Source organism: Lynx canadensis, chromosome B1 (assembly GCF_007474595.2).
Source record: "Lynx canadensis isolate LIC74 chromosome B1, mLynCan4.pri.v2, whole genome shotgun sequence".
Classification (NCBI taxonomy): domain Eukaryota; kingdom Metazoa; phylum Chordata; class Mammalia; order Carnivora; family Felidae; genus Lynx; species Lynx canadensis.
Window position 1 is genome coordinate 77,462,130 of NC_044306.2, and position 22,101 is coordinate 77,484,230.

At 41.4% G+C, this 22,101-nt stretch overlaps 1 protein-coding gene across 7 annotated transcripts in view; it reads right to left on the reverse strand.

The window, feature by feature from the left end:
- The window catches only part of DCLK2 (doublecortin like kinase 2), a 152,910-nt gene extending 132,478 nt beyond the window's left edge, over positions 1–20,432 (reverse strand). For all 7 annotated transcript variants that reach the window (XR_003968304.1, XR_003968303.1, XM_030312943.1 and 4 more), the window contains exon 1: positions 19,604–20,432. Coding sequence is in view for 5 of the 7 variants with exons in the window: in XM_030312943.1 (XP_030168803.1) it covers positions 19,604–20,024 (421 nt within the window). In the remaining 2 variants the exon portion in view is untranslated. The remainder of the gene's footprint in view (positions 1–19,603) is intronic.
- Between the last annotated feature and the right edge of the window lie 1,669 nt (positions 20,433–22,101).

The window sequence follows — 22,101 nt, forward strand, 5'->3', positions numbered from 1 at the left end:
GAGAGAATAACACACATTACGAAGTGAAAAGCACAGGACAAATGAAACAAGAGAGATTTGGGCTTTATTCTGATCAAATATGTCACCCCGAATAACTCCTCTGCACTTTGGTTCTCAAGATCACTGTCTATAAATTCAAGTTGTTGAATCAGATGAATTCTAGAGTACTTCCTAATTCCAAAAGCTATTAACCATTTTAATTTTTTTTAAATCTCATTCTGGAAGAAATAATATATTCACACAAAGAAATAAAACTATTTTTCTCCTTCCAATTACAGATTTCAGTCCTAATTGAAGAATGATTACTCCATCCTCACATAGCTGTCTAAAATATATTTAGTCATAAGATCATTTACTCAATTAATGAAGTACTGCAAAAACGAAGGAAGAGTTTTGACAGCTCAAAGAAATATACTTCAGGCATTTTTTTTCTTAACTAAAGAATGTGAATTTAGAATAATTAGTTCAAATAGACAGCCTTTTCTATATTCACTTAAATGGGAAAGGATATTAAGCATTTTAAAATGATGTGTTCCTTATTCATGCAGCCTTCTGCCTAATTCTTATTAAGTAAAATATAAAAACTTAATATTTGTTGATTAGCTTACCAAGTCAATGTTCATTAATTTTAAGTTCCAAAATTACAGGTTGAAAAATAATTTTTATAATTATATGTTGAAAACCATAATTCATAATTATATGTTTAAAATCATAATTTTTCTTTCAGGAAACCCAGAAGTCACCCAATCCTTTTATTCTCACCTTTCTGGCATACAAGAGGACTACACTGTAAAATTTTCTCTAATATACCTTCTAACTCAAAAAGAATCCAGTATTTTTTCACATTTTCAGTGTAACAGTCTCACTCTTAATAATTATATGACATCAGTCTTAACGTTCATGCTTAAAACAAAAATAGTCAAAATAGTGAAAGGGAATTCCTGAGAAAAACCTACTAATATAAATATTTAACATCCTATTATTTAGGATGTTCTTAAAATCCTGATTAATGGAGAACTTGAAGACTCCCAAAGACACACAAACAATTCAGTAACAGATCAGGCATATAAGAAGGGTCTAAAAAGAGGAGTAACATCTTCTATCTAACGGTATAACGAGGCCACTGTCCAACTAGGGAACCAGCCACAGGCTTTAATGCTGCTTCCACACCAGTAGTCTGAAAGCCAGCCCAACCATCTCCATTCAGTTAGAGATTTTTCATCTCTGTAGGTTTATCTAAATCACTTTTCACAGTGTAATCATCTGGGGAAGTGGTATGTAATTTCAAATACACGCATAAACTTCATAAAATAGAACTATATATCACATGCATGTATTTATGAGCAAAAATACTTATGATTTTGCTTTAATTTTATAGAGAACACAAGTCTCACATTGAAAAGCTCTATTTTTACCAACAATAAAAACTTAATTGTATGTTCTGATTCAAAATATTAAGACGAAGAAAAGGAAATTTCAGCAAGAGACTTGTTTTTTTTGTTTTGTTTTGTTTTGTTTTGTTTTAAGGGCAGGGAGAAGTCAGCTGGGGAAAAGCCTTTCCCAGTATAAATGAAAAAAACAATGGCAAAGAGAAACAAAACAAGAGCATGTTTAGTATGTCAGATTTCCTTGATCAACCTAGTCCCTGCACAGTTGACGTATCAACCAAGCAAACTGCCTTTGAAATTAGTCTGTATTTTGCCTCTTTACACAGGTTCAGGATGCCAGAATGAAAACAGGTAGAGGAAGTCTGTCTTTTAATTTGTGTATGTGTGGTTACACGTACATTTTAATTCCCTCCTTCTCTCCCTTTTTTGCTTCATAATGTTTCAATTAAGAACTTGTAGGGGTACCTGAGTGGCTCAGTCAGTTAAGGGTCTGACTTCAGCTCAGGTCATGATCTCATGGTTTGTGAGTTTGAACTCCACATCAGGCTCTGCACTTACAGCGCAAAGCCTGCTTTGAATACTGTCTCCCTCTCTCTGCCTCGGTCTCTCTCTCAAAAATAAACATTAAAAAAAAAAAAAAACAACTTGTAGATCAGGGGCACCTGGGGGGGGCTCAGTCAGTCAAGTGTCTGACTCAAGCTCAGCTCAGATCTTGATCTTGAGGTTGTGAGTTCAGGCCCCACATTGGGCTCCACACTGGGCATAGAGCCTATTTAAAAAACAAAGACTTGTAGATCAGTTCTATAATATACAAAGTTTTGAACCAGCAAACACCTGCTAGACAGAGCCTCACCCCTTCCTTGTACGCATGGCAGACAAATAACAGTCCACAGAGTGTTCTTCAGTTAGGCCTGGACTCTTCCTCATAATATGCAAGGAGTACCTACTATGCGCTAGCTCACATGCTAAATGCTGACATAATAAGATACCCACTTTGGCATTCTTGGTATACAACATTTCAGCAGCAAGGTTTAAGACAGGTAAACCTGCGTTTCTGTATACTGGGCACATAAAGCCCTGTAGTACAGATGTCATACTTTGATAACAATAGCCACCAAGATACCTAGGCTAGCTTCCCTTGCTATGTCCCCACCCTGATTAAACAATCTCTGATTGTAATTTTTTCACTTCCATATTTGTCTATCAGGAGAGAATATGGTGACAAAAGAATTTAAGATTTTGGTTCCTTGGCCAGTTAGAGCTCTTGCTGTTAACCAAACAATAAATTATTATTCTGTTAGGTACTAAGCTATTGCTTATTGCTTAGAAGCAATCAGCCTCCCCTCAACCAGATTCATGCTACTGTAGAGATTCTGGTTTAAGATTTGTTACCTTCCTGCCAACTTGTCACTTCCCCCTACCTCCCCGTCCTGGCGAGGAATATCACTTCCTGCTAAAAGTACTTAGTTAGAAACCTACACACCATTCTTCACTCTTCTGGTTTCCCTACATGCTACATTCTGACATCAAGTTCTGTCCTATTTTCTAAATATTTCTCAAAATGTCCACTCCCTGTGTCCTGACCACCACCTACTTTCTACTTGGATCAGTTCAAGAATCTTGTGTTTTCTGCTGACTCCCCAATAATGTAACAAATGGCAGTACATCTTATGCTATTAATACACCTGAAAAAGTACATCCTGAAGTAATGAGTTTTGATATACCGATAAAATACATATTCTGAAAAGATTTTTTAAAATTTGCCAATACATACTAAAACCACACTTACCCAAACAAGGAAAAGATAAGCATAAGAGTTAAACTAAGATATAAATGTGTATGTATACATATACCATATATGGATATATGAAAAATAAAGAAGTCCCTGAAGTCCACAACAGATCTGACATTAACAGCGATCTTGACATTATTACAAGCTGGTCTGATGCTCACAGACAGACCTATGTTCTTCCCTGGGATATAAGCTCACAGAATATATCAAAGTCACTCAGGCTATGGTAAAGTGACACAAAAACAAGGTCGCTGTGCAACCCACAAAATATGAGACATCCTCCTCTCAACTCAATGAATTACTGCCACTTCTTTACCAATTATAGCTTTTTCCTCAATATACTCTATGCTCCCTATAAGATTTAATGAGATACTCATAGAATTGTCCTTCCTTCTAACAGCACCCAATATAGAGCAAGTCCCTGCTTCTGCAGATCCTCCCTGTAATTATCCAACCAAAGCCCAAATTCTATGATAGGTCTAACACCTTCTTACCAAGATGCCCCATGGTATACTCCAATGTCCATTCTCCTTACTGCAGTGAGTAATAAACTCAACTTGTTTGACTACAGGTATGTTCTTGGTGGACTCTGGTGGTTCTCTCGGAGAACTGAGATACACACACACACACAAACACATGTGCGCGCTCTCTCTCTCTCTCTCTCTCTCTCTCAATTTCTTTCTCTCCCTCCTTCCAATAATAGTTCTGTGACCATAAGAGTTTGGGGGGAAATCATTTTGGAAACTATAATCACATGAATACTACATACAAAGAAAATTTGCTTTATGTATAGAAAGAAGATGGATAGAAGCATAAGGTGGTTTATAAAACTTAACTGTTTTCATGTACAAAGAGAAAGTCTTTGAATATCCTTTAAGACTCCACAGTGGCATGGTTATGGCTTCTTACCACTGACATTTGTTCAAAGTCACTTTACTTCACAGTTAGCAGGCTGATAAATTGTCTACAATTGTGTAATACAACCTGGGTATTAACCATTAACTTTCATCCTTACTCAACCCAAGATACAGCCTCCTCTTTAAGAGGCAAGAGGATAGGGGCACCTGGGTGTCAGCTGGTTAAGCACTGGACTCTTCATTTCAGCTCAAGTTATGATCCCAGGATTGTGAGATTGAGCCCCACAGGGGGCTCCACACTGAGCGTGGAGCCTGCTTGGAATTCTTTCACTCTCCTCTCTCCCCTTCTGCCCTTCTCCCCACCCTCCCCCCACCTTGCTCTAAAAATAACATAAATCTTAAAAAAAAAAAAAAAGAGGCAAGAGGATATTACAAGCCAAGAATTCCCCAATTTCTTGTCTCTGAAAACTTTCATTGCCACAAACGTATTTCAGACTGTGACAATTTTTCCCACCTTCTCTCCCTTTTCAGTAATAGGACAGCCACCTCCTATTCGATGTTGAGTCGCTCCACCAGGATTTAGATCCTTCTGTCTCCTCACGCTGCAGTTGCAGGGACATTGTTCTTCTCTTCTCCATTTAACTAGGCAGCCCTCTCTCCAGAATTAGATACAAATACCTCCCACCTTAAACACACACAAATCCTCCCTCTCTTCATTCCTCATCCCACTCTACCTAATGTGCTTCTGGCTTCCATTCACTGCTGAGTTAAAAAGCACTCCTCAAATGTTTTTTCACCCACTGTTTGTTCTTCAGCCACTGTGGCATTACTTTTGCTCCCTGCATTCCCCTGGCTGGAACACCCTGATCCCCAAACAGGTCTTTGCCAAATGCAAAGTACGCCTTCCAAATTCACTTGGTATCTTCTGAGGGCACTGGACACTAGTCATGGTTCTCTTCTGGAAATCCTTTTTTCCTTAGCTTCCACAACCTGGTATCTTTTGGTTTATACCTCTTACTTCTTTGGTTACTCTTTCTTGGTCTGCTCTTCAGGATCCTCTTCTCCCACGCATCTCCTTCATCCTCCTTAGACTGTCTGTGGGCAATTGCATTCACCTCCACAGCTTCAAACACCACCTATATCCTGAGGACATCTCCAGCCTTCTCCTGCTAGATAATCTATGGATATCTCACATGCTACTGCCTAAAACTAACTCCACTCCCCATTACGGCCACTCTGACCTCAAACTCTCTTCCTGAATTCCCCAACTTACTGAATGAAATTACCATCTATATGGACACCTACCCAAAAATCAAGACTCCTGCCTCTCTTTTTCCTTTCCCACATTCAACAGAATTGGCAAAACTGTCAACCTTGGTCTAAGCATCTCTGGAATCTATCCTCTTTGACTCTGCCTCCTCTCATTTCTCCTTGGATTAGAGTAGTTAAGTTCTCTATGGGGCCTCATTCCATCTTCCACATAGTTGTCAAGGCAAATTTTTAAAAATGTAGATCTGATGTCATCTGCTTGCTTCACTGCCTTTGAAATAAAGACCAAACTCCTTAGCACATCACACACTTCCACCCTCATCTCCCACCACTTTCCCACGGGTTCCTAAGTCAGTGTCATACCAGTATATTTGCAACTTCCTTCCAAACCCATCATACCCTCTTATTTTCTTTGCTTCTTGTATGTCTGAAATAACCTTCCTCCTTCTCCCATCTTGCCTCTTTTTAACTGACCAGTCAAGATTAGACACTCTTGGCAAAGAGGTAAAGCAATAGGAACTATCATATATTGCTGGAAAGATTTTAAATTGGTTCCATTACCTAGGAAAAACACTATCTAATACTAGGTTTATAATATACACATCATATGACCCAGGAATCCACCCCAGAAAAATATTCCAGAAAAACTCATGCACATGGGCACTAGCATGTGTATGTGGAAATATCGCTCAACAGCCACAGATGAAAAATCAATCCACATGTCCAACAGGAGAATATGCAGATTGTGGTATGGTCATGTCTACCAATAATACAGTAATGAAAATGAACAAGAGCCATATTAACAACCTGGATGAATTTTACAAACAATGGTCAGAAAAAAGATGACAAAAGAATACACGTAGTAGGATTCAATTTCTCTCCAGTCCACAACAGACAAAACTAACTTGTATCAATTAGGGATGCCCTCATTGGTGGTAGAAATATAGATAAAAGAGTGAGGCTACTGTTACCTTGTGAAGAATTTTAACTAGGAAGGGACACAGGGAGGGCTTCTCAGATTCTGGAAATATTCTGTTTCTTGAAATGGCTGGTAGTCACAAAGGTGTTCACTTCATAACAACTCACTAGGCTGTACATGTATATGAATTTTCATAATTTCAATATAAAATTTTTAAAGTTACATTTTGTTGTATCCTGAGCTCAGAATGCATCAATTTCTCATAGTTATCTATTCTTTCTTTCTCTCTTCCAATCGTTCTTAGTGGAGAATTTTTTTAATCAGGTGACTTTGTTGTGTAAGTACAGATGCTCAGACCTCACCACTGTTCCAACTGAATCACTAGAATCACTGGAAGGTAGGACCAGAACAAGTAGGTAAGGGTTTTTAATTTCACAAGTGACTATGAAAACAACCTCTCATTACAAACCATTGCCTAGACTGGAAGCTCTTAAAAATACTATCTTTTTTATACTACCCACATCTAGCACAGTACCTGGTATGTAACAGGCACTGAAAACATGTTTGTCAAAGTAATGATGGAAATGCAAACTTACACATCTCACAGTCTGGAGTTGCATTAGGTCTGGGTAAAACATTTGCACAGTGTAGCTGTTTATACAGAATGACCCTGGGAGGCTCAGGGTCAGGTTCCTGAAAGACGTTGTACATGACTGGAGACATTCTGAGGTCACGCCAGTCCACTGAAAGGCAACCTAAGGCATATATATGAAGGCTGTCTAGTATCTACCAACATTCCTAATTCATTTCAGACCAAAGCATCAAGAATCCAGGGCACACACTTATTTTTAAAAATTCAAGAATAATTAACATACAGTGTCATACAAATTTCAAGTGTACAGGGCACTTTTTTAGTCTAATAAATGTAATGTGTCTTTCAATCAATGGAATATGCATGTGTGTGTATATATATATGTATATGGGTGTGTGTACACATGAATATTTTTAATGGCTAAATCACAGTAATCTCTCAACATTTAAATGTCAATTTACTGTTAGAAATTACAAATAGTTACTTTGCAAACTTACAGTTGGAAATTCAACAACAGTATGTTTAATTTTTTTTAATGTTTATTTATTTTTGAGAGAGAGAGACAGAGCATGGGGAGGGGCAGAGAGAAAGGGAGACACAGAATCTGAAGCAGGCTCCAGGCTCTGAGCTGTCAGCACAGAACCCAGTGTGGGGCTCGAACTCACAAACCATGAGATCATGACCTGAGCTGAAGTCAGATGCTTAACCTACTGAGCCACTCAGGCGCCCCTCAACAACAGTAGGTTTAGCTTACTTTTATATCACTTCCTGTAAAGTCTCTCATTCACTTCTGTGAAAATATTTACATTAACTGCCTAATGCTACTAATTAGTTTGTAATTATAAACCATTTTGATATTCATGGCAGAAAATCAATTCTACAAAATTTGGACATTGAGAGTACACATACCTTGGAATGAAGCAAGCACTGAACTTTATGATACAAGTCTAAAGTGAAAGGGCTCTTCAAGCTTAGAAAAAAGCCCAGCTCCCCCTACACAGATTTAAATATGGTAACATAAAAATAGAAAGACAAAAGGAAAAGAAAGCTCAGCTGACTGACACTTTAGGTCTAATATCAGCAATAATCTTAGGAACCTTAATTCTTTGCTAACTTTCAAAACTGAGAAAAAAAAATTGCTCCAAAGGCATATAACCAAGGAAGATAAATCTGGGTATACTGCATCTACAAAATGGTTTGATGTCCTTCATCAAATACAGCCTTTGTGAGACTGTCCTGGGTGAATTAAAATGTGTGCATCTAAAGCACATCAGACATGAGTTCCCACGCCCATCTGGTTAAGAAAAATACAGGCTGAGGAAAAGTAAGGCTGATTTATTATTCTGTTGTGGCAAACAACTTAGTCAGGTTTTTTCACCCTAACTGTACAGTGCCCAGAACTTAGGGGCTCAGCAGAGTTACACACAGTGCACTTCTCTGGCCTGGAAGCCTATCCGACTCTGCACTCCTTTGCTGTGTCATGGCGGATTGCTGTTGCATTCGCAAAACAAATATAATGGCATTTCCTGCAGGGCAGGTTTGAGGACACAAAATGGGATCTTCCATCTCTAAAACCAATGCTCTTTCAACACATCTGAAGGCAACTGGTTGAACCAAGCCGCGTCCTAAAGTCACATCTGGCGGTACAGGCTGTGATACATTCCACTGAGAAAGGGGTACAAAAGCTACTGTGAACATGTGCATATCTATGAGTAAGTATGCCCAGAAATCCATGCTTCAGCATTGAAATTTTGGAGAAGTTTCACTGAATACCAAAAAAATTAGGTAAAAGTAGAAGAAATAATCCTACCAAAAAACAACAACAACAACAACAACAAAAACCAGCCTACTCACTAACCAAAAAGCTTTAACACTTTTCTCTAGTCTCCTGGTAGGATAGAACCTACAGATCACATCCACTATCTTTTTGTGCCTTACACCTAAGACAAGCATGTTCCATGATCTACAAGAGTTCACTATGACAATTTTCTTTTAAATATGAAATTTATTGTCAAATTGGTTTCCATACAACACCCAGTGCTCATCCCAAAAGGTGCCCTCCTCAATACCCATCACCCACCCTCCCCTCCCTCCCCCCCCCCATCAACCCTCAGTTTGTTCTCAGTTTTTAAGAGTCTCTTATGCTTTGGCTCGCTCCCTCTCTAACCTGTTCACTATGACAATTTTAATTCTGTGTTTATTCTGACAAAATTTTAAATGTTTTTATCATTCTATTCTGGAACATGTGAACAACTGCTTCTGAATAAAATACAGTCAGGCCACTCTGTCCACAGTTTTAACTCTTTTGACACCAAGTGGTATAACTATGCTGGGAGTTCATGAGGAAAAAGAGAAGTGGACTTTACATAAAAGATGTGTTTGAAGCAAGTTAAGGCCAGAAGACATAACTGTACTCTGCAAGAATGGAGGCTTGCTAACAGTGCAAGACTGACTCATTACATGGCATTTTGAAATACAGCACACTGAACTCAGCTTTCAGTGCCATGGTCACATTTGGGAACAATTTAGCTTGAACAAATGGTATCTATCTGCAGCTTTATATTTCTATTTTACATTTTTATTGATTATACACTTTTGTTGGTATTTACGTTATCAAATTGTTTAGGTTGTATTGGTGTATAAGACCTATGGTACAAGTATACCTACCTTTCTATGTATTTAAGTGACAATGTAATTAAAGTAATTAAGGCAATACTGGACTTCTACAAGTTAGCTGTTACATTTTCACATTGTTTTGCATTTTTAAGTGGCCCAAATATTGTAAAAGTTTAAGAAACATACAATGGTTTTCTTTTTTAAAGTTAATTTTGAAAGAGAGCAGGGGGAGGGGCAGAGAAAGAGGGGGACAGAGATCATCCCAAGCAGGCTCCATGCTATCAGTCCGACGTGGGGCTCAATCCCACGAAACGTGAGGTCATGACCTGACCTAAAATCAAGAGTCAGATATTTAACCCACTGAGCCACCCAGGTGCCCTGAGAAATACTATAATCTTAAGGATGCTGAAGAAGAGAGAAAACGTCAAACCATAATGTGCCCGGCTAATACTTCTAAAGCAACTGGGGCATAATGGATCGAGGGTCAGTCCTTCAACTGGCTCACCATCTGAGCAGAGATAAAACTTTCCTTGACAGAGTTTCCCCAACTTTTGGAGAGCTTTGCTTAACACCTTCCTCCTTCATCCCTTAAATCTCACTGTGAGTCTAAGAGGGAGACTTGGCCCCAGTTTTAAGCAAGTGATTGATAGTGACGATGGCTCAAAAAGATACAATGCAAGTGATGAAAAACTCAGAAGCCAGATATTTGCCCCCAAAATAGGTGATGTTTGCAGGACAGAAAGGAAGGAGAAATAGTAAAGTATGACCACTGTCTCAAGATGTCTGAAGAACTGCCATGTAAAAGTAGGATAAGTCGTATGTAGCTCCAAAGGGTGTCTCTAGAATACAGCAGGCAAGTTATAAGGGCATAAAATTTGGTTTAAGATGTTAAGGACCACTACCATTTACCAAAGAGCCACTGAATACTAGGACTCTGCTAAGTGTTTTATATACATCATAGGGTTCACGTGGAGCCTTCCAACTATTGACCTTGATCACTAAACTAGTACAAGATGAGTTCACAGGCTATTTCTCAAGTTCTTTCCTCACAGAGGCTTGATGAACATGAATGTAAACACTAAAATTCCATAACTTCTTTTTTCTTTCTTTGATTCTCTGCCAATGAGGCAAAATACCGTTAAGAAAAAAGACCAATATAATGGACAAAGGTACTGGGAAGAAAGCAACAATCATTTCCTTTAAGAAATAATTATATTGTTATTATTCAAACTTAATCTTTTTTATTTTAGAGAGAGAGAGCCCAGGGGAGAGGGGCAGAAGGAGACAGAATCTTAAGCAGGCTCCATGCTCAGCCCAGAGCCTGATGTGGGGCTCACTGTCAACTGCAAGATCATGACCTGGTCCCAAATCAAGAGTCAGACACTTAACCGACTAAGCCACCTGGGTGCTGCAAAACTTAAAGTAATCTCAAGTGTGTAAAATATACACAGTGAAGAGAGAGATAAATCAGTGAAGAAATGTTAAAACTTTTGAGAGTATAATTTAATCAACATATAAACAGCAGATAATGTAGCAGGTCATAATTGTAGATTATTTTAGTCACTTTGAGATGCTTGCAAAGGTTATAGTGTAATCAAAATTACTTAAGTTGATCTCACAAGTCAATTTTTCCTATTCTTTCAGTCTATAAAGTAGAGCTTCTGACAAATTACAGTATGCCTACTCTACTGCTTTATTCTACCTCTACAAATCTAGCCAACTGTCCAGCTGGCTGTGGTAACTAAGAAAGGTTTCAAAAACACCTATATCCACCTATTCCCACCTACTAAAAGCTCTTATATATAGCACAAGAGTTAAATAAATCATCAAATATCTTGTGCCCAAAGGTATTTGTTGCATGGGATGAAGAAATGAATAAAATAACTGTGGTCCCAGTCCTCAATAGGTTTGTAATTTTCCCTTTCCTGAGAATGTTTTGTGGAGAAGAGCCTCCTGCAGGTTATTAGGGTTCTAAGAACTCCTTCTAAACATGACCAACATTCTTGTTTTGTTTTTTAAGATTTTATTTTTTAAGTAATCTCTACACCCAACATGGAACTCAAACTCACCACCTCAAGACAACGCTCTACCAACTGAACCAGCCAAGTGCCCCTAAAGCTGGCCACCTTTTAAAAAGTGACATAGAGCCAGATAGAGTCAAGATCATTTCTCTTTCCCACTCCCTAAAGGATTTCCCAAGATCACTGAACTTTAAAGGGGAAAGGGCCTTAGCAATTACCTAACATGTCTTTCATTTTACTGGGGTCAAGCAAGGCAACTATGCAGAACTATGCACAGATCTTACTTTGCAGGTATGTAGGATAATGCATTTTATCAGGACCCATACATGAAACATCCTAAATTGTCTTTACACCTACAGTGACTAATGAACTACTGTGATCTTCATTTTCTAAACATAAGTGATTAACATGTTTGGAGTTCTAGACTGCTCATACGCTGCGATCTATGTAAACCTGGGGGGTTGGAATAGACCCCATTTCCTCACAGGTGGTAGAAAACAGGCAGTTCAGAATACAGTTCAAAAGCAAAGGACAAAGACCTAGAGCTTCAGCCCCACCTTTTACTCATGGCGTGAGAGGGCAATTTCTTTATCCTCTCTGAGCCTCCCCATCTGTAAAATGGAAAGACAGTGCAGCATATTTCACAAGATATCATAAAAGTTAAATGAGACAAAACATGTAAAGGACTTCACACAATGACTGTAAATAAAACATCTCACATGTACATCAAATGATAAGTGGATAAAGATATGTACATATTTATATATAGATATATACACATAGATATATACACACAATGGAATATTGTTCCTGAATATTATTCAGTCATAAAAAAGAATGAACTCTGGGGGGCCTAGGTGGCTCAGCCGGTTGAGCGTCTTCTGACTTCGGCTCAGGTCATGATCTCAGGCTCCGGTCATAATCTCAGGCTCCGGTCATGATCTCATGGTTCGTGAGTTCGAGTTCGAGTCCCGTGTTGGGCTCTGTGCTGACAGCTCAGAGCCTGGAGCCTGCTTCGGATTCTGTGTCTCCCTCTCTCTCTGCTCCTCCCCCGCTCATGCTTGAGGGTTCTCTCTCTTTCTCTCAAAAATAAATAAAAAACATTAAATAAAAAAGTTCAAAAAAAAAAAGGAATGAAATCTTGCCATTTGCAATGACGAGGATGGAGCTAGAGAGTGTTATGGTAAATGAAATAAGTCAGAGAAAGACAAACACCATATGATTTCACTCATATATGGAATTTAAAAAACAAAACAGATGAACATAGCAGAGGGGGGAAAAGCAGCAAACCAGAAAACAGACTCTTAACTATAAAGAAAAAACTGAGCTTTGCTAGATGGGAGGTGGGCAGTGGGATAGTTAAATGGGTGATGGGTATTAAGGAGGGCACTTGTGATGAGCACTGGGTTTTACATGTAAGTGATAAAATCACTAAGTTCTACCCCTGAATCAAATATTATACTGTATGTTAACTAACTGGAATTTTTTAAAATTTATTTATTTTGAGGGGCGCCTGGGTGGCGCAGTCGGTTAAGCGTCCGACTTCAGCCAGGTCACGATCTCGCGGTCCGTGAGTTCGAGCCCCACGTCGGGCTCTGGGCTGATGGCTCAGAGCCTGGAGCCTGTTTCCGATTCTGTGTCTCCCTCTCTCTCTGCCCCTCCCCCGTTCATGCTCTGTCTCTCTCTGTCTCAAAAATAAATAAAACGTTAAAAAAAATTAAAATTTATTTATTTTGAGAGATAGAAAGAGAGAGAGAAAATGTGAGTGGGGGAGGGAAGAGAGAGAGAGGGAGAGAGAATCCCAAGTAGGCTCAGCACAGAGCCTGACAGGGGGCTCGAATCCACGAACTGTGAGATCATGACCTGAGCCAAAGTCAGACACTGAACCGACTGAGCCACTCCGGTGCCCCAACTAACTGGAATTTAAATAAAAACTTGAAAAAGGAATGAATGAATGAATGAATGAATGAATGAAATAAAATATCTCACGTGTTTATGGTGAGACGGTGTTAATGTAAGAATCCTGAATCCTCAGAGTAGTGGTTTTTACTACTAGTAAAACTACTACTACTAGTTTTAGTACTACTAGTTTTTACTACTAGTAGTGGTTTATCAATAGAAGAAATAAAAAACAGAAGTGGTGGGAGTATAGGCAGGTGGAAATGAGGGGGAAGAGATCCAGACAGGCAGTAGAGACCCACAGCAACTCCTCTAGCCTTCCCAGCAGTGAAGAAAGCAGTCTGACAACCACTGCCCAAGGGAATCTAGTTTATTTTATATCACAAGATCATAAACTATCTATTTCCATAGCTGAAAACCTTATGAAATATTGACATTTTCTTTTAACTACCCAAGTATCACTGTGTCATACTTGAATTCATATGTGATCTCCTGAATATTCCATTTCTTCCCCTCAACCTTAATAATTCTTTATTCTTCAAATGAAAACTTCTCTTCCCATTACTTCTGGAAAGAGCTTATTAGGTGGCTGTATTATAGCACATCCAAATTTCCCTATTTTAGGAAATGAGAGGAAGAAAATAATCAGATTTGTAGAAGCAGGTATTCTGGAAAAGTCACTTTCTCCACAATGATGAGTGAGCACAGAATCTTTAATGTATTTAAACATAATCCAATTTGTCAAAGTATGTATTTTTTCACAAATACAGAGGAACAACTCAATTCATACAAAACTTCCTTTGACAACTAAGGGACTTAGAGGTACAATCACTTTCTGGCCTACTTATTCAATGAATTTATTGTGTGTGCAAGAGATCTGACCTCACCATGCTCCCAACCTGATACACCACTAATTACAAAGATCAGTGTTATAATAATAGTGCTAAGGGAAAATGCTGTGAGGTAAGAAAAGGGAAGAGTTCTAAGCTTCACCTCAGACTTTAACTCCAACATCTGTTTCTCAGGAAAGATGTTTTCATCATCCTGCCCCCACCTCATTTCTACTTCATTTACAGCATATGAGCTGGGACCAACTTGTGTGTGTGTGTGTGTGTGTGTGTGTGTGTATGTTCATTATCTCTCTTCCTCTATGAGCATCTTGAGGAAAGAGACTGTACCCTGGAACAGCACCTGGAACAACAACAAATATACTCTCGATCAACAACTATCTGAGACCAATATCCCTAAGGTCTAGAAAGAGACTTCATAGAGAAGCAATATTTGAAGTGGGTCTTGAAGAACCTAGGAGTCTGCCAGAGAAGGCTTGCACACCTAAAATTCAATGTTAAACTGCCACATCTGATCATCATAAATGCCTTAGTGTACTACTTTTGACTTCTATGGGCAAATATCTTATAACTCACAGAGTTTATGTTTCTTTCCTCACCATAACAAGTTTTGAAGAACTCGATTTCTATTATTACTATAAAAAAATCTATCTTTGGTCGAGGGGAACCCTTACCCTATAATCTAGGTTCTTATTGAGACTCATTTTTACTTACAAACTCTCTCAGTAACTGTATTTGGGTTTAACACCTTCAAAGAGGTTGACCTAACCAAACAGATTCAATAAACTAGGCTTACTAGGAGAACCTCAGGAACATCAAGTGCTTGGTCACTTTAGAACCTTATTTTTCTTAAATTCAAAAGAATTCAAGCTAATTTTCAAGTTCATTTAATGGAAGAATGGAAGTATCACTTACCAAAACAATCAAATTTCTCTCGCAAAAAAAATTCAATGTTGTTACTGAGGAGTAAAAGATCAAAACAACATAAAACAACATTTTACTTTGGAATGAGAGAGGCAGAGACAGGTGGCTATTAATATTTTTGACTCCTGGCAAATACTTCATCAGACCCTTACACCCACTACTTGCTTGGTAGTAGGACATCTGCAGCCTTAGTAATTTCCTAGAAGACAGGTTCTGGGTAGGGAAAGGCAGCCCAGGGCATCATACACTCAGTAATCACTTAGAAAGGGGAAGGGTATATACTTTCAGTCTAGAAAGGATATTCTTTAGATAATCTGCCAACCTTTCATTCAATAGGAAAGGACCCTAATGCCCAGAGAACAGAGGTGATTTTTCCTTAAATCCAGTCACTAGAACCCAGGGATCCTGACTCAATCAGGCATTGTTTCTACTATCCATGAATCTACTATCCATCTCTCTTTAGGACATCAAAACTTCACAAATATAGCCAAAATGTTCAGAAGGGGAGAACAGTCATGAAACAAAAACTAAGACTAGAGGAGTGCTTGGCTGGCTCAGAGGAACATATGACTCTTGATCTATAGGTCATGAGTTCGAGCCCCAGGTTGGCTGTAGACATTACGTAAATAAACACCTAAGATTAGGAATTCTGACTCTTAGCCACAGACATGAGAACTTAAGAACAAGTCATCTGAACATCCTCAGTTGTCTACCAGAGATGCTGTAAGTTTGGCTGGATCATGGCTTCAGACAAGTGAAACAGATTTTCCCAGTGCTGACTGTTATGACTCACAGTCCTCCTCTGAGAGAATGTGCCCATCCAGTTTCAAAGACTAAACGTAGTACAGGGATGCACAGCACCAACTCAGTGAAATTAATCCAGCAAGGGGAAGTAAACCAAAAGGCTGAAGATGCCTGCTGGTTCAGCATAGTACAGGAGGAGTGCCAGCCAACACCTGAACACTGTTTTCAGTCTCCAGAGACATTCAAGGTCAAAGGCAGAAGAAAAAATCTGGGCCATGCAAATTTCTTTTGTCATCTGAGTTCAACAGGATTGGGGCTCTAAATGAGTGTTCATGCCCAGCTGTCTTGAATCATCACTTTCTATTCTCCACTAAAAGCGTTTTAGAAAAACATTCTAGAAAAGCAGTATCTCCTTGAAACTGGCTCAGGTCATGATCTCATGGTTTCTGGGATTAAGCCCTGCATGGGGTTCTGCACTGATAGCATGGAGACTGCTTGGGATTCCCACTCTCCACCCCTCCCCCATCACACTCCCCACCCCCTTTCTCAAAATAAATAAACGTTAAAAAAGAAAACAAATGAACCAGGGGCACCTGTGTGGTTCAGTCAGTTGAGTGTCTGACTCTTGATTTCAGCTCAGGTGATGATCCCAGAGTCATGGGATCAAGTCCCAAGTAGGGCTGTGCATTGAGCATGGAGCCTGCTTGGGATTCTCCCCCTCCCTTCCTCCCTCCCTCTCTCTCTTTCTCTCTCTCTCTCTCCCCCTGCCACTCTCCCCTACCTGCACTCAAAACAGGGAGAGGGAGGGGTACTTGGGTGGCTCATTCAGTCCAACTCTTGATTTTAGCTCAGGTCTTGATTTTGGGGTTATGAGTTCAAGCCCCATTTTGGGCTCCTCACTGGGCCTGAAGCCTACTTAAAAAAAATAAAATGGCCAAGGGTGCCTGGATGATTCAGCTGGAAAAGCATAGGACCCTCAATCTCAGAATAAGTTCAAGCCCAATGTTGGGTGTAGAGATTACTAAAATAATAATACAATTTAAAAATAAAATAGTTTTTTTAAAAATGATCTAAAATAGTCAATTTTGACTATATGGGCAACACTATACAGTCTGTGCGCTCATTTTTACTGATGCAAATAGTAATTTTGCAGATAGCTGGTTAGTTCTTCCTCATGATAAATCTGAACATCTGAGCACACAATTTTAACTAAAAATTTAAACTATTTAAATTCACAAATCACTTATATTAAGCATTTATTTTTTTTCTTGCAAACAGCCTTGAAACAGGGTATTCCACTCATTTTGTTGGAAATTCAAGACCTAGACAAAGATCCATTGTCAGAGAGAATGTCACTATGACAAAAGAAGGGCACAAATTTTCTTCTTTTGCAGTAATTTTATTATATTAAATACTGCTTGAAACAAGTAGGCAATTGGCTAGACCAGGGAAACGCTTCTGTTGTGCAAATTATTTATGTTAATCACCATTTATCATACGGTAGTAAAATTTGGACTCTTATGGTTCCCCATCCTCCAAATATCAGTGAGTACATAATCAGAAGTAAACTTGTCAACTTTCAACTTACAGTTGAAACTATACAGTTTCAGTGGACCATGCAACACCTGGGCAATGACAAACTCAGGGTAAAATATGTGCTTTCATTAACTCATATGCATAATGGTCATCTTGACCACCCCCCACCATGATGATATTTATCTTTGGAGTACACTAATTTCATGTAGCAAATACACTGTTAAAATTACTTGAGAGTATATTAAAATTTTTGTCCTTCCTCAGACACTATGCACGGTATCCCAAGGGAAGGTGAGAAATGGGTACTTAAGCAATAGGCATTGCCTTCATTTTTCCACAGGGCTGCTAATCTGGCTTGGGTCAGTCAGAAAATGTCACTCAGTTTTGAAATATCTAGGCAAATTCTGCCTTTAAGTATTTCACATGATAAATCAATAAAGCCCTTTTAACAATGTATCACTTTATTTAAACTCCTCTGGCTGTCATCACCTCCTCAGGAGGACTTTAAAACCAAAACACACAAATGACCAAGTGAATGTGTGAAGTCAAGAATACACACACACACACACACACACACACACACAGGCTGAAGAGACAACTTAATTTGGGCAGGGTCCTCATCTAGCCAAGACAGGGAAAACCTCTGGTAACAATGACGAAGTAGAGAAACTCAACCACTTTCAGTTCTCCTCAGTATGGCTACATCAATTTATTAGCGGTGAACTGGAGATGAAAGGGCATTATATGCAGGCACTGTGTAACAGGCAAGTTGCTCAAGTTTCCTAATGTGTAAGATTGTCAAACTGTCTTCAAACCATAACATAAGAACATGATGAGATAATATAAGAAAAATAGTTGGCTCAAAGTTCAGTTTCCTTTCTGTGCTAAGCCAATATTGTTATCACGACATGGAATGTACCATCTGCATTAAGAAAGATGCATGAGAGGGGCGCCTGGGTGGTTCAGTTGGTTAAGCATCTGACTCTTGATTTCAGCTCAGGTCATGATCTCACAGGTTGTGGGATCAAGCCCCAAGTCAGACTCCAAGCTGACTGTGCAGAGCCTGCTTGGGATTCTCTCACTCTCTCTGCCCCTCCCCCATCCAAGAATAAGTTTTTTGTTTTTTGCTTTTTTTGTTAAGATGCATGAGAGCAGAAAGTATGCAAACATGCAGTCTGCATACACTTGAGTTCTGTCATCTTTATAGGTACTGTTTAGATCCGGAAAGAAGTTCTTAACTACTAGTGATGCCTTTTCCCCTTGAAAGGAAAGAATACATTATTGCAAGAATTCAAGGATGACACAACATACAGCCAAGCAGTCCCTCTGAGTGAAGCATGGTTAACGTTCTAGGATTACTAATTCATAATAGGCCCCAACTGCTGACTCCAACAGACTCTATCATCTTAACTAGCTACTTTCAGTAGGAGAGGAGGCAGGAGAGACTGACCTTGATTCACCTCATTACCAGACACATGTAGAAAACCCTGTAGCACAGTGGTTTTCAATCTTGTCTGTACATTGCAACCACCTGGGGAGCTTTTAAAACTCCAACTGCCCAGATCACACCCCAAACATCCAAATATCTGGGGGCAGGGAACAGCCATCCATAATTTTTTTAAAGTCCCTAGTGATCCAAGATGCTCCCAAGGTTGAGAGCCACTGTCTAGGATCATGCCTTCTGACCTTAAATTACACGCTGAAAGCCAAACTAGGAAAGTCAGCCTAAAGCGTTTCACAACCACAACTTCTGAGTAGAGCAGGTACAACAGGGTCCCAAACGCTGGAACATCACAGGTGCCTGCACCGAGGTCCACACAGAGGGCCAAACAGAAAGCTTATCATCATCAGATCCTCAGCTGAGAGCCACCTTTTCAAACAATTTGCACTAAAAACAAACAAAAACTCCAAGTTCACCAATCTTAAGAGATGGCACGAAAGGCCACTGGGATTTCTTTTTTTTTTTTTTTTTTTCTTTTTTAAAGACAAATCTCCGGGAAAGGACAGTATATATGGGAGCGCGCCCCACACACAAAATCTATAAAAAAGCAGACAGAAACGTACAATTCCCACGGCGGCCTAGAAAACACCCCATAAACTCCCCTCTGCGCAGCGCAAGCGGGCGCGCGCCGGCCCATGGCCACTGCACCTGCTGTCGCGCTGGGCCGCACCTGCCGCGCGGGGCCCTCTCCTCCTACCTTCCAGCAGCTCGTCCAGGCTGGAGATCTTCCGACTGCCATCGATGGTATAGATGGTGCGGACGCCCTGGGGCAGGTTCACGTTGTCCGACAGGGAGCGGGTGAGCTCGATGAGCAGGGCATCGAAGGACCGGAAGCGGTCGCTGGAGATGGCAAACACCAGGCCCTTGAAGTAGCGGTCCCCATTCCGGTAGAAGCGTGCCTTCTTGGCCTTCTTCTCCGAGCTCAGAGCCTGCAGGGTCCGCGTGCGGTAGAAGCTGCAGTGGGCACTGTGCGCCGGGCTGGGAATGAGCCCGTTCCCCTTGGGGCCCGAACTGCTGCTGCCTCCCGAGGAGCTGGGCGCCCCTCTCCGCGACCCTGGTCGCGGCCTTTTGTCCCGTTCCTCAAAGTGCTCCAGCTCAATACTCCTGGTGCTGGCCATCGCGGCTGCTCCAAGGGCTCCCCACCAAAAACGTCCCAGCCACAACCTCTCGGTAGCCTAACGTCAATGCGAGAATCAAGTACAGGAACGTCTGACCGTGAGGGGCCTCACAGCGCCGGGACACCTGGCTCTGGCATCCCGCCCTCTCCTCGCAGGTGGGGGCCTCTGAGCAGCCGAGGCGCCGACCGGCCCGCGCCCCCACTAAAAGTGGCCACAGCGTCGAGCTGCCCAGCTCATTGTCCAGAGCGGCTCGCTCGATCCCTCCCGCCTACCGGGGAGCCTCACGGCCCCCCCGCCCCCCAACCCCGGTTGCCTTCTCCACCAAGCCACGCCTCACAACTCCCACCTGGGAGCCGGCCAGGAGCCGCAAAGTTGGACCGCCCCAGGCTCGCCCCGGGCCCGCGGGCGCACACAAAGCTCGGGCGCCCGCCGCGGCTCGCGTCCGCCGGCGGCTCCCGGGAGGCTGAGGGGAAGGAAGAGGAGGGGGAGGAGCTGGGAGCGTGGGAGAGGCGCCGCGGGCCCGCAGGGGCGTCGCGCCCGGCCTCGGCCCGCCCACGCGCCCAGCCAGAGGCCGGGGATGCGGCGCCGCCGCCTCGCTCCTCCGCAGGCCCTGCCCTGGGGCGGCGCGCGCGGACTCAGGCTGCGAAGGCAGTGCGGGGCCCCTTCCTCCCCCAGAGCCCGGCCCTAGCGGGAAATAATGCAGCCCGCCTCCCTCTCTGCCGGCCGGCCCAGTCCACCCGCGAGCATCCGCACCCCGACTCCGCGGGGTTGGGGGGGGGGGGTTCCTGCCCCCAAAGCGCTGCCAAAACCCGGGAGGGAAGTGGGTGCGCCAGGAGAAGGGGGACGCACGGGTCGGCGCGGAGGCTCTGCGGCGCGAGAGGAGCGGCTCCTCCCGGGTCCTAGGCAGCCCCGCCCGCCTGACAGCTACAAACCCGCGCAGCGCGCTAATGGGCGCAGCCGCGGCGCGCGCTCCTCCGCCTGGGAAACGTAAACGCGCAGGCCAAAAAAACTACAAAGGAAGGAGATTCAAGGGCAGAGATCACATCCCTAACTAATCTCCAAAGGAGGAACCGAGGCCAAACTAGGGCAGAAATTCGAAACATGCCATTGGATTTGGGCACAAAATTTACTTTTTAAGAGGAAATTTGAAGCTTTATTTAAAAAACCTTTAATAAAACAGTTTCCATTGCAGATTTGCTAACATAGGATGCTGAGTAACTTTGAATGAATCATCACAAGTTACTGGGTTTTGAGGGATTTATGTCAACAAATATTTCTTAAGAGCATGCCATGTGCTAGGCATTGTTTCCATCACTGGGGATGCATTAGTAAGGGAAACAAACACTTCCCCTCCCCCACTTGCACTCAAGTGGTATTAAATGTTGTAAATTTAAGCTTCTTATTAAGCAATATGTCTAACATTTGTAAGCACCCATCACATTGGAAATCTTAGTTTACTAGCGTTTGGTCAACAGTAAAAACATATCTCCTAAAGGCTTGTGAGAAACATTAGTTACTTCCATTTTGCCATTAGGGAAATATAAAACTAAAAGATGTTTGGTCCTAATCCAGCAGGTTACCCAACCTACCCTGAAACCTTTTTTATTCAGCACCTGGTTCTCTGGCCCTAGAAAACAAATCCAAATCGACCTGTAAGTTAGGAAAGCACGGATACTTTTCTTGGAATGAACTGAGTCCTGGAAGAACATGAATATGAGAAGGCAGAAAAATCCGCAGTAGTTCTTGAGCAGGTGTGAAGTTGCCTTGGCCTGGCAATGCCCCAGAAGAATCCTGTTCAGTGCAGCATTGTAGCCCCAGAGCAATCTCAGGGACAGACCTGGACATAGCTGACTTCTAGAATCAGGCCTGGAGCAGGCCAGGAAGTCAGCTGATCTGAGGTTTCAGTGTAGTTTTCAAGGGGAAAATTTCTAAAATAGACCTCAATCCAGGCCAATTAAATCACAATTTACTGTTGGGCTTCTCCAACAGTAGTTTTTGAAAGTGCTCTTAATGTACGTAGCCAGGGTTTCCAACTACAGGCTGTAACATTAACAATCAAACACATAAGTGTTCTCAA